Source organism: Myripristis murdjan, chromosome 21 (assembly GCF_902150065.1).
Source record: "Myripristis murdjan chromosome 21, fMyrMur1.1, whole genome shotgun sequence".
NCBI lineage: Eukaryota > Metazoa > Chordata > Actinopteri > Holocentriformes > Holocentridae > Myripristis > Myripristis murdjan.
The window spans coordinates 18,022,426-18,035,347 of record NC_044000.1 but is presented as its reverse complement, the minus strand read 5'-3'; the positions used below and the strand labels follow the sequence as shown (position 1 = coordinate 18,035,347).

The 12,922-nt window shown below is 40.6% G+C and overlaps 1 protein-coding gene across 2 annotated transcripts; it reads right to left on the bottom strand.

Annotated features, from left to right (window-relative positions):
• Positions 1–21: 21 nt before the first annotated feature.
• On the bottom strand, positions 22–12,823 carry ofd1 (OFD1 centriole and centriolar satellite protein). Of its 2 annotated transcripts, none has more exons than XM_030081480.1 (23): positions 12,651–12,823; positions 12,454–12,555; positions 12,086–12,289; positions 11,904–11,972; positions 11,782–11,809; positions 11,578–11,685; positions 11,352–11,488; positions 11,002–11,175; positions 10,711–10,817; positions 10,473–10,592; positions 9,602–9,675; positions 9,423–9,514; positions 8,998–9,187; positions 7,988–8,118; positions 7,680–7,791; positions 5,322–6,068; positions 4,907–5,063; positions 4,708–4,799; positions 1,955–2,092; positions 1,579–1,739; positions 1,267–1,443; positions 1,077–1,147; positions 22–239 (listed from the first exon to the last, which is right to left on the bottom strand). In XM_030081480.1, exons 2-23 carry the CDS (start codon positions 12,547–12,549, stop codon positions 194–196), a joined length of 3,231 nt encoding a protein of 1,076 aa, XP_029937340.1. In that variant the 5' UTR covers positions 12,550–12,555; positions 12,651–12,823; the 3' UTR covers positions 22–193. The 2 variants fall into 2 exon arrangements, with proteins under 2 accessions (XP_029937340.1, XP_029937339.1); XM_030081479.1 differs by having other exon boundaries at positions 169–239; positions 12,454–12,580.
• Positions 12,824–12,922: the final 99 nt, after the last annotated feature.

The window sequence follows — 12,922 nt, the reverse complement described above, 5'->3', positions numbered from 1 at the left end:
ATCAAGAAATGAACTAACTTCACAGCAAGTACAAAAAAGGATTTAATCATACATATGCAATTGATGAAATTACATCAAAAAAGGACAATGTCAACTATACATAAAAAATACAAAAAAAGCTTTAAAATGCTTCACATTGATGAAAATGCAGGTCTGTTCAAATTCAGTGTTAGTTATTAGCCCCTCAGGACTTTTACCAGAACTCATCATCCACAGCTTCATGTGAATACACCGCAACACTGTGGAGACACAGAGAAGCTCATTAGTCAAAGTCTATAGGGACATAGAAAACAAAACAAAAACACAATTATTTCTCAATCATATTAAATACACATTACAGGAAATAAAACACAAGGTCAAAGAGCAAGAGAGAACTCACATTTTCTTACTGTACGTTCAAACAGTTTCAATTTTGTCATTGAAACTTTACAACTCAACAACAGAAGAAGATTAGGGCCACACACAAAAGAGTTCTGAGAAAAAAATGTCAAAATTCTGAGATTAAAGTCAGAATTCTGACATTAAAGTTTGCCATTTAACTCAGAAATCAAACTTTGTTCTCAGAATTGACTTATTTCCAAAATTCTGAATTTAATCTCAGAATTCTTACTCAGAATTTTGACATTTTATTCATTTTAGATTTCAGTTTTATTCAGTTATTTGTTTATTTATTTATTGTTGTGGCCCTAGTTGTCTTCCATGCTCCTTTGTAGGAGAGAAACCCCACCATTAATTATCCCACCACTAAATTTGTGATGTCAGATTGATGCACAGCTCAAATGAGAATTAAGTGGGAAAATATGCAAAACATCTTTGAAGTTCTTAGTTCTTGAGATATGGACATATTTTCTGATTCAAAACAGTTATCACTGTTGGCTTCCTCTGGATACAAAAACAATGCATTTTTATCCCTTTAAATTGCCAAAGAAGCAGCCCCGGCTTTAAAATATTTAAAATAAAACATTTTGATCCTCTGTTGTCTAGCTTTGGAAAATTGTTGTATTTTTTGGCTGCATACACATAAATAAAACCATGAACCTATATTCTGTCTAGCCCTGTAAACTGTTTTGAGTTACCTTTCATATTTCTCCTCAGACAAACTCTTGGCCTCAGGGCTCATGTGCTCTGGCTCCTCTCTCTCAGGGCTCTGACAAACAACAGCAAATCACACACTCGGTTCACAATGACTGCTGCGCCAGATCTGCAATAAAACAAAACTTTTCAACATTTCTGTGAGAGCTGCACAGACGTGTGTGCTGCACTGACCTGTGCACGCTGCTTCTCCCTTGCCTCCAAGACCATCTTCATGTATTTCTCCAGGGGAGTTTCACCTGAGGATTTCTCCTCAGCATTCTCCAACTCTTCCTCCTGCTCCTCTGGCACTCCTGTCTTCAATGCCGTCTCTTCCTCCCCTTGTCCGGACTGCTCCATCTCATTCAGAGTCTAGTCAGATCAACATAATGCACACCTTGAATCCGACATTATTCCTTTTTTCACTGGATGTAAATATATTAATGCGGTGATTAAAAAGTAAGAAAAAGTGATTATTAGTGAAACATGGTGGTACATTATCATTACCATCTCTTTCTCCAGTCTCTCAAGCTCCATCAGCTCCCTCTCCTTGGCCTCCTCTAGCTCCCTCTGCCTTTGTTCTTGCCTTTCTTTTCTCTCTCTCTCCCACCTCAGCTCCTCATCTTCTTCACCTTCTTGTCTGGATTCACCAGAGGTTTGTAGGACTTCTACAGAGCATATGGGTTGACTTAAGTGAAACGAGTTAGTGATGACTGGTGATAGTGATTCTCTCCATCGCTGTCTAAGCAGCAATGTACTTTGAAATGGCAAACATGTGGCTACAGTGCAAAAAGCAGTATGGTATGAAAGATCCATAATGTGTGCAGGGAATATGGGCATTCTTGTAGCGAAGGGTCAACCAAGATTTTGAGTACCAACTCACCCGCCTGGCCCTGCATGTGTATCTGGGTGTCTGGCAGGTCCCGTGGAGCCTGTGGGGGGGGGACAGAGGGGCCGTCAGGGGCCTCCTCAGAGAGAGGGATGGCCGTGTCCAGGAGAAGCTCTGGAATGTGGCTGGGCTCTGGAGGGAGACACACACAAAGAGACCTTTTATGCTACACCATAATGCAGCAGGGCCAGAGGACCAGCACAGAATACATAATCAGCTGCCCTTCATCTTCACCATTGTGCGGGGCCACTGAAAGGACACTTTGGAGGCCAGTCACACACTCATTAAAAAACAGCCATTCTAAAACCCCAAACCTCGATAACAGACTTAACCCATTTTGTTACAGTTAAAATTAATCAAAGTTAATGGAATATGCAAATAAAATGCAACAACAAACTATTTTTTTTTTTTTTTTGATACTTAACGGCTGCACCAGCAAAACTATGAAACTGAATGCAGTGACTATCTGTGCTTGGGATGTTTTGTTTGGACAGATGGCACACTACAAATAGCTCACACTTTGGTTCATCGCACTTTTCGGTGTCTTTGCACGACTAAAATCTGAAGATGCTTTGCTTTCTTTGGCAGTGGCAAATATACTGTACAGCACACGTAGAATACTGATGCACCAAACGGCTCTGACAATTAATTTAATTATGTGAGGATTCATACTGCGTAATAACACAATCTAATCGGGCCTGGCAGTTTGCTTGCTCATCTGAGGCTGCAATCCCAGCCTCTCAAATTTAGAACACAAAACCTGCAGGTGTTGAGTGTTAAGTATAAGTCTGGTTATTTTCAGCCTGGGGCCTATTATCCTAGTTTTTGTCATCGTGGCGATTGATTATGTTGAAAATTTAAAAACTTCACTGCGGAGCGTTCATACCTTCAGAGTGCCAGCAGCACTGTCCAATATACACAACAATAATCTCCAGCAGTGGAATTCAAAAAACGATTAAAAATATTTCCTTTTACCACAGGAACACTCACACTGCAAAGGGGACCTTCCTACATTCAATGTTCCATCCATTACCTGAAACCAGTGTAGATTGTGGTTTTAGATATAGTGTTGTAATATGAACTGCTGACTGTGAAAAAAAAAAAAAAAAAAAGTTCATGTCCACATTCCTCTTATTAGGCCAAAAAGTAGGATATGTGGGGGATTTTTGCTAGACCCAAGCATCTCCTACACAGTATTACAGATCATGGAAGTCTGTCATCCCACCTAATTAAACATAACAGCAAATCTAATGATGTTGGCAGCAGATTTGAAAAATCATAATCAATTATATTAACACTGGTTAAAGCACATTTAAGAAGCAATAAATATCTGTTGTAGTGATGTTTATGGTTGATTTGAAATGTATAAATACAAATGAAAAGCTATCAAACGTTAGACCATTCCTCTGCCTCTGACATGACTTGAACACAGCAGAAGGCCAGCAGCAAGCAATGTGGAAATGTAGAAGCAATGCTAAAAATATATCAAATGGACTGTTTTAACTGAAATGTTGTGCTGTGGATAATGCAATGTTGATGATAATTGTTCAATCACAGCTGTTTAAAGAGTTAAGTCCCTGCATTGTGAAGTGTTATTGTGCTGAAAGGATGCATTTTAATCCCCTTGTATTCAACTGTTGGAGATTACCCATTAGCTTTGTATATGTGTGTGTGCTGGACAGCTGTGGCCCTGGTGGCCTCGAGGTATGAAAGTTCAATAGTGAAGTGAGTATGACATTTTTCAAAAATAACTAAACCCCAAATGTCTGTGATGCCTGACTTCTCAGGGTGAAAAGTAGGGTACATGCCTGCCTAATCTTTGGTGGCAGGTGATGTCACCACCTGTTATACATCACCTGCCACCAAAGACCAGGCACCCTACATTTCACCATCAGAGGGCAGCCTTCACAGAGATTTAGGTTTCTCTTTAATGCAATCATTCATCATGATGGCAAAAATTAGGAAAATAAAGCTAAGGTTGAAAATAACTAGAATAATCATTTAAGGATACACTACATGCTTGATACCCAGAGGGCTTGTCATCTCAAATCCTACAGAGAGAGCTTCTGTCATACTACATGCACCAGAGCTATAAATAGCGCTTTATGGGGCAGCGGATTAAAAAAGTGCCTTTGATCATAATTCTGGTCCAGAGCGCTTATATATCAGACACAATGACATGACAAATCACGTTGCAGGTACATTAATAATATTCCTATTGTGCTCACAGTAACAAATTGGAGGTGATCCAAACCGGGTCTCTCAGGTCAATCCCGTCAGATCACAAAGGATGAAACAGCATGTAAAGTACAATGGAAGGATGAATGAATCTTCAGAAACATGATAAAATGAACACATCTCGGGAAATAACAGGTAAAGGAAAGGAAGGAAAATACAATCTCCCATGAAAACACATTTAAGTACCGTTTTAAGACCCACACCCACAATAATCACTGGGATTTGCATGTCAGCAACGGTTCGGACAGTTTTTTTTTTATCTGATTTCAAACTTGGCAGGTTGGCTAGGGGGTTCATCGTCATTTTTTCAAAAGTAGTCAAAGGTCAAGGTCAAGGCATGGTTATCAGATTTTGCCATATGATTATACAAGTGGCATATATACCAAAACAGCATGTGGGGCAAATGTAGCATCTGCCTGAGCACATCTCTGTACATCTCTGGCATAATAGTGTAACTGTAAGTGAAATAGCGAGGACACAAAAAGAAAAGAAATACCAGTATGGACTACCTGGCAGAGTTTCTGTGAGATCTTCGAGGCTTATCTTCTCAGGCTGGGGTGATGACTCTGAGCTAGAGAAGGCTTGTTGTACCTTTGCTGGACTGAAATTAACAAAGACATACAGTAGATAAAAGACATTAGCATACATTGCTGCTTTGTGCAACTAATATGTTGTACTCGTCCTTGCCAAAGCAATGCCAGATGCTACCTTGACTGGTCTCGTGCTGTGCTCTTGAGCTGAGGACTGCGAGGCGGGCTGAGGTCAGAGGAGAAACCACCTGAGGATCCCACCTCACTGTGGGGGACATGAGCGAGCTGTCTCTCAGGTGACAGCTCAAGGAATGGCTCTGGGGACACAATAACCTCTAAAGAGGGCAAGGATTTTGATTAGATTAATAGTGTTAATACCATTAACACGGTGATCCAGTGACAGACAGTCTGATTGTTTGAATGTGTAAGATGTTCCTAGGCTCTGCAACAGAATACCAAATATACACAGACAGCAGTACCAAAATGCTGATCACATGAAACCCTTTCACTATTTATTTCTTGACAGACAAAGAGGCTGGTACAAGCTAATTTCTTTGAAGTGATTTGACAAGGCAAAATATTTTCTGGAATACCTTCTGCAAGCTCTGTTTGAAGCTTCCTCCTAGTCGGAGAGTGATGTGTGGAAGATGAGTGTCTGGAGGGAAGGGAGCTCCCATTCTGAGGGTGTCCATCTTCATTAAACAAAGGCTCGGTCAGTGACTGCAGACCATGTTCTCGAGGAGGGCCTGAAGACTGGGTTTGGTTTTGGTCTGAGAAGGTCACTTTTGGCTGTGAAGCTGATAAGGGGTTTCTAGTGTCGCAAGGAACTGGGGAGGGCGTTCTAGTATAGCGGGTCGTATACTGTCTTTGGGGAGAGAGAGATCTGTGAGAGATGTTAGATTTGCGGGGTGAGTGGGGGCGAGAATGGTGAGGGATCTCTTTCCTCAGGGGAGAGTCAGGGCAGTGTGAAGGATGTGGTCTTTGAGGGGAAAGAGGTCTTGGGGGAAGCATGTGTGAGATGGTGTTGCGCACTGCCCTCTGCTGGTAAGTCCTATAAGCCTCCTCCAGGGTCTCCGCCTCCTTTTCAAGCTCACGGATCCGGGCCTTGGCTCCAGCCACCAGGTCAATATCAGAATCTGGACTGCAGCTCTGGACCCACTGATTCCTGTGCCCTCGCAAGGGCCCACCTGATTCACAAACATCATCATAACCCATCCTCCCTCTCAGCAGAGCCCTATCCACATAGATGTCAGGGGGAACCAGCTTGTCAGTGCCAAGCTCCAGCACCGAGCGATCCACAAGGGAGGGCTTAGGGTTACGCAGCACTTCATTTTCAAGAGCTGCCATCATCACGGGGATCACACACACACACACACACACACACACACAAAGAACAAGAAAGGAAAAAGGAGAAGCAAAGAAGAAGAGATTTTTAGGTCTAATACAATAAAGACCAACCACCAAAGAGGACAGATCTGAAAGAAAGGATTTCTAAACTACAAAAAATGTGCATCTAAACTTTAGATGCAGTAGCTAATGCTGCAATGTGGCTTCTTTTCCTTAGTTTCAATCAAATTTTTATTGCTCCAATTTGGAAACCACTTATAGGCAGCATGTTTGGTCCGCAGAATTTGCAAAATATCTGTTAACTTTTAAAACACTGGGTGTTTTAAAAGTTTATGAGATAGACTACAAGGACGTCTACACAAGGCGTGCATTATTGCCTCTGCAGCATGCATAACTGTGTAAAAAAAAAAAAAAAAAAAAAAAAAAAAAATCGATTAGTTGCCAACGACTGCATTAATCGCCAACTAGTTTGATAATCGATCTATGACACTAAACTAAAAAAGCCATAGCAAATCACCATTACATATTTTGGGGGTGCCATCTCATTTCATATAATGAAAGATCTCCTCCATACATAAATGTATGGAGGAAATCTTACATATACAGATTCCACTGACATTCGAGACATTATACCTAGGTAAAGTAAATTGGGAATTTGAGGCACACAAAGATAAGTATTTATTCAAAATAATGATGGTGGCTAGTAAGAAAAGTATCACAAGAAAATGGTTGACACTAGAGATACCAACAGTTGATGAATGGATGGAATAATATATGAAATTTGGTGATGGAGAGGTTGACATTCTCTCTGAGGTTACAGAAAGACAAGTTTGGCAAATACTGGGCAAAGTGGTTTGAGTATGTGACCCCATTGAAACCTGATCTGATCTGAAAATTAAACGGATGAGAAGAGTTGAATGATTAGGGCACATCTGTTTTATTGAAAAAGCCTGTTTTGGAATGTTGCTGTCATTTTGTTATGGTTTTTGTTTTGTGTGTTTTATTTTTATTTCTGTTATGTTTGAATTGTGATTCCGAAGAAAAAAATGTGAGAAAAAGAAAAAAAAAAAGAGGGGGCTTAACATTGTATGTGTGGGTTCGACTCTGGAATAAGGACATTGACAAAAGGACACTGAAACTTGGAACACAAGAAGGAACTGAAATGTAAAATGTCTGTACTGCAAATCCCTGAATAAAAATGTGAATTAAAAAAAAAAAAGAAAAGAAAGCCAGTTTATGAGATAGACTACAAGGACGTCTACACAAGGCATGCATTATTGCTTCTGCAGCATGCATAACTGTGTTTAAAAAAAAAAAAAAAAGATTAGTTGCCAACGACTGCATTTATCGCCAACTAGTTTGATAATCGATCTATGACACTAAAAATCTTTGGGATGTGGAGTGTTGGTTGAGGCAGCACAATGCATTCGAGTCACCTTTGTCACCTTAGGCTGTGGGAAATTAGGATTAACATTTTTCACCATTTCTTAACATTTTATGTACTAAACAAATACTCAGTTAATCGAGAAAATAACCAACAGATTAATCAGTGATGAAAATAATTGTCAATCACAGTTCTGAATGCATACTCAATCATAGGGTACCTTGTTGAGTTTGGCGAAGTTGCATCTTGATTTCCTCAGCATGGCTGGTCATCCACTGTGCCTTCTCCTCACACTCAATCAGCTGGGCCTTGAGCTGGGCACAACGCTCCACCTGCAGAAAACAGTAAACAACAGAACATCACACAAAGAGCTACCCTTTGCACACACTGACTGTGTCTCATTGAAAACCCAGATCTGAAGTCTGAACCCCAATTAAACAAGCAATTCTCCAAGTTGAGAGGTTTTCTACAAAGAAAAGTTTGCCTCACAGTTTCCCACACTCAGTGAAAGGCTGTGGTGTGACTGACCTCACTCTGGAGCTGTGCCTGCAGCACCTGTTTCTGGCTGTCAAACTCCTCCTTGTCCAGCCTGTGAGCGCTCTGCAGCCTCCGCAGCTCCGTCTGCAAGGCCAGCTGCTCTTTAGACGGCTTTCCCAAGTCTGAGAAGAATGTAATCACAGTCAAAACAAAACATAATTTGAAAGTACATCCTACGTCCCAACTTCTGTCATGAGGGGAAAGTATGGTCTCATATATTGTCCTCTTCAGTGGCAAAATTACCTGATGAATACATATGCCAAAAGCATCAGGTGATAACCAGAAGTGAGTTCTGACTGAGTCATTTTGATATGCTTCAGTTCATGGCCGAGGCTGGACTGATTTGGCTGACATAGGGCTCTGAGTCTGATATTTTGTGTTGAAAGTAGAGCACATGGCAAACCCCGCTGTTAGTAATGTGGGGCGAGAGGCCCTCTGTACCCCTACCCTGCCCTCTAACAGGAAGAATATTCCATTGCTAAGAGAGAAGTAAAATACTGGTGCTCCGCCATGGGTAGAGAGAGCCCTCTGTCCCTCCTCACTGTGCCCCTTTCTCCCCTCCACTCAACTCCTCATCCCACTTCCCTCCCCGCTTTGTCTTCAGAAAGCAGTCTGCAAAGCTACAAATACAGTACAGAGGCCCCACATTGACAGGCGAGACACATTCAAAAAGACTCCACTGAGCCAGAAGCAGCTGGAAAGACAACAAGCCTGAATGCTTCACACTACAGTGCATCTCCAGACAGCTCACAATAAGTCAAGGCACAAGCCCTCTGAAGAAACTGGACCTCTCCCAGCTGTGAAAAAAGTGAAAGGCTACAAATATATTGTCGTATTGATTTTCATAAATTAATTAGCTTTAAATTAGAAATTATCAGCATAACATTCATTGTCAAAAAGAAGCTGTGGTACATTATCCCAATCTTTTTAAGACGGGAGAAGGAATGGAGAAGAACACAATCCCTCCTGGGAGGAATTTGAGACTGGTAGTCATTCCTCACCTGCACGGAGGAACCGATTTTCCTCCTGGGCCTCCTCCAGCTGTTTCTTTAGCAGCCGCAGTTGCCCCTGCAATTCCACTTTCTCTCTCTTCAAGCTAGGGTAGTCACTCATGGTCTCCAGTTTTTCCCTCAGGAGCTCCTTTTGTTGGTTCACCAGAGAAATCTGCTGCTGTGATGTGTCCAGCTCAACCTTGAGAACCAGAGATATGAGGGAAGCAGACATAGTAAAATGTACTCTAATTAACATTAGGCTACATTGTGTATTGTACACTTATTACACTACTATTTCACACTGAATGATCAAAGGAATGGTTTGAATTCAACTGCTTTATGAATTACTGGAAATGAAATAATGTGTCAAATATTATATGATGTGAGGCTACCCAGTATGTACGGTGCTACATGCATATAGTTACTCCATTTACCTGTAGTCGTCTCAACTCAGAACATGCTTTACTGTGCTCCTCTAATTTAGCATCAATTGCAGCTGATTCCTTCTGTATGCGAGCAGTTTCCACTGCAAAATAAACAGAATGTAAATGTAACATTGTAACAAAATTAATAGCAAGCTGGCCAGAAACACTGCATCAATTAAAGTACACACCTTTGTTTCTGTTTTCATTTTCTGTTAACTTTTCAGTCCTCCTGATGAATTCCTCCTTCAACTCAAGCTGATACCTAATAATTACAAACAAAATACAGCTCTGAAACTAAACCATCTGGGACAGAATATGGCTAAAATGTTGCAATCAACACAAGATCTTGAAAATATAAGTCTCTTTGACCTAATATTAAAGGGTGCAGGGTAAATAACCAAGCCATGTGTCATTAATAGTGCTGTAAAGGCACTTTACCATTTGGTTAAGCACACATTACAGCTGAATGTTCAGTCTGGTTGACCTGTCCCTCTACTGCACGTTACTATAAATCATGGCTACTGGCAGCCAACCACACAACCTAAAAATAAACACTGTAAGGTTGCATAACCGAGTAAATGGTACTTCTATAACAATAACAAATAATAAAACTGTTATGACAGAACATTTTCATCATTCCAAAAATGACATGCATGCCCACTTTGGAACCAAAAGACATGCAGCACAAGCATCTTATTTATGACTATGAGCTGAATTTTATTCGCTAAGAAAAATAAATACTGGTCAGAGACATTCAGGGTGCTGGAGTGATTGAAACATGTCGAGGGCCAATTAGTTTACTGTGTAGATTGTACAAATAGGACACTGGGGATCTTTTATCTTGGCCCTACACAACAGTGACATCTTCTGGTCAAAAAAAGCCCTCAGTACAAAAACAGTCCAAACTTGTGAAGTCATATGAGCTGATACAATGGGCAGAGTGTGTAATCATATGAGACACAGAATGGATGTGACCAGTGGGACATTTCTTAGTGATGGTGATAATGTTCAGGACACAAACTGGGCAAATAAGATATTCATTGTTCTGGGTTAAAGTACCTGGAAAGTTCATTCTTCAGCCTTTGGTCGTGTGTATCCTCCAGAGTTTTTACTGCCAGTTCCCTCCTCCTCAGCAGCTCCTCGGAACTCTTGACCTTCTCCTCATGAATTTTGCAAGTCCTTGTATCATCATTATATTTTAAGTGATTAACAATCAAGTTTCCGTCAACCAATGTTCATCATAACAGTGGATAGAAATCATTTCTTCATAATCATAAATGGTGTGAAATACTCTTACTTTTCAAAAGCCTCCACCCTCAGCTTCAGTTCATTTTCACTGTTCCGCAGTGCTTCTATTTCTTTCAGGAGTGTTTGTCTCTGCATATAGATATTCTTTTCCTCAATCTGGGAAAAAAAACAAAAAAAAACAAACAAACACAGAGAAATCAAATAACAGCATCCACGTCTCCCTCCTGGTGGACTAACTACCTTGAGATATCTCAGAATAATATGTGCTATGTGCTACTGCATGTAAACACTGGTAATCTGTTTATGGATAGAGCATAGCACCAAATTGTCAGTAATGTACCTCTTGCTGTTTTTGTAACCGATCAATGGCATTTTTCTCTCGGTCCATCAGTGCCTTCGCCTTCAAGTCATAATTCCTCTCCATGTCTTGTCTCAGCTTGTCAAATTCTTTATGAGATTTTGCATTTTCTTCCATCTTCACCTTGGCGATTTCCACATCTTTGAAATGTTGCATCTTAGGAAACAAAACAGACAAAATTACATAAACCCAAAGTAACTGATAACATAATTTTATCTTACACAGTTCACTTCCAGTCAAGTAACCTGATTGGTCAGAGATGTTTAAACTGTTGTTCTGGTTTCCAGAGAGGTAATGTTTTCCTGCAGTAGTGTATTTCTGATTCCGTATACCTTTGTTTTCATTTCTGCTTCCATCTGAGCTTCAATTTCTTTTCTATGTGCAGCCAGTTTAGATTCATATGAGAGCCATTTGTCCCCTCTGTAATGGATGTTCTCATACTCCTTATCAATCATTTTCATCTTGTCAACTGTGAATCGAAAAACAATGAGAGAAACTTATTGAACGACATAGGTGTGTAACATAAAAAGGTCAATATGGGACATATTTTTGTCATACCGAGAGATTCTCTGTAACTTGCTACACTGGTGGTCTGAGTGTCAGCATCACAGCGTAGCCCATGAGCATGATGGTCCGTGAGATGTGTTAGAAGGCTCATCAGGAAACCTAGACAAAAAGGAGAAAATATTTCAGGCACATGGCTTAGTCACCTGGTGGACACATAGTATGTATTGTGAAAAAGGAGAAGAACGTGGTGCATACCTTTGTTATCTTTCTCTTTGTTGTAGGACTGTGAAAACAACAATAAACACAACCTTACATTATTACCACAACGTTGTCTACAAACAACTTTATTCTGCATTGTAAATGATGTTAGCCATTACCATTGATCTATGAAGTGCTGATTCAGGGCTAATTTTCATGAACTGAAGAAGGTCCCCTGTTGTAAAAACCTGCCAAAACGGAATACAGCAGGTCAGTAAACCACTGAAAAAAACTTTCATTTGAAGGTCTTTTTGCATTCCACTTTAGACTAAAATCAGTCAGATCTTGTAATCATGCTCACCTTGTCCTTGCACAGGCCACTTTCAGGGTAGAACACGGATAAGGTGTATTCGTAGCCAGACTTTCGTAGATGATCAGCCACAACACTGTTAGAGGCTGAGACCAAGAGAGACTCTGATTTCACCGGCACTGGCCTGGGAAGCGTTTCTCCTCCGCTCACCAGTGGCTGCTTTAACTCCTGGATGAGCTGGTTACGCAGCTGTGTCTGGATCAGAACAAAGTCAAAGACAACATGGGAGAAAAAAAAAAAAAAAAAAAAAAAAGGATGGGAGGCTAAAATGATTCCAGGCAGCACACAGCAGATTTAGGCTGAGAGAAAGTCAACAACAGTTTGCGTTAGGTGTCCTATTTCTAGGGTCGCCTGCTTACTTTGAGTGTGTCGAGCACTCCTCTGTTTTTGAACGTTTGGTAGAGCCTCTTCCTCAGCTCATCTGGAGATAACACCTCTTCCCTGGCCGCGGACATGATGCTCTTACAGAAAATAAACAGAAGAAAACTACAGTCACTACTTAACATAACGAAGTGGCGAACAAATCTCACCGCATCAACTGGCACGTATTTCTCACCTGCTTTCAAACCGGTGTTACTTCACCAGCTTAACACTAGACCTGACAGCCATGCAATAAAGGGAAATCGTAATTAAGCCGCCTTATTTTACTTAAAACATTAGTTACCAGCCTAGCAACCACCAAGCGTCTCCTCTCAAGTGCCAACAGAGTTTAAATCCGACTAACCGACATTCTTGTTCCGGGCAGGCACACAGTTATGACGTAAAAATATATATATATATTTTTTTTTTTTTAAAAAAGATTGAATTATTTCAAGAGCTAAAACTTAT

Excerpts from the sequence above, each read along its gene's own strand:
- ofd1 (XM_030081480.1), bottom strand. The coding sequence starts at position 12,549 with ATGTCCGCGGCCAGGGAAGAGGTGTTATCTCCAGATGAGCTGAGGAAG. Across the intron at positions 10,593-10,710 it reads AGGGTGGAGGCTTTTGAAAA|GACTTGCAAAATTCATGAGG; the intron begins GTAAGAGTATTT and ends TGATGATACAAG. Across the intron at positions 4,800-4,906 it reads ACAGCACGAGACCAGTCAAG|TCCAGCAAAGGTACAACAAG; the intron begins GTAGCATCTGGC and ends TGTTAATTTCAG.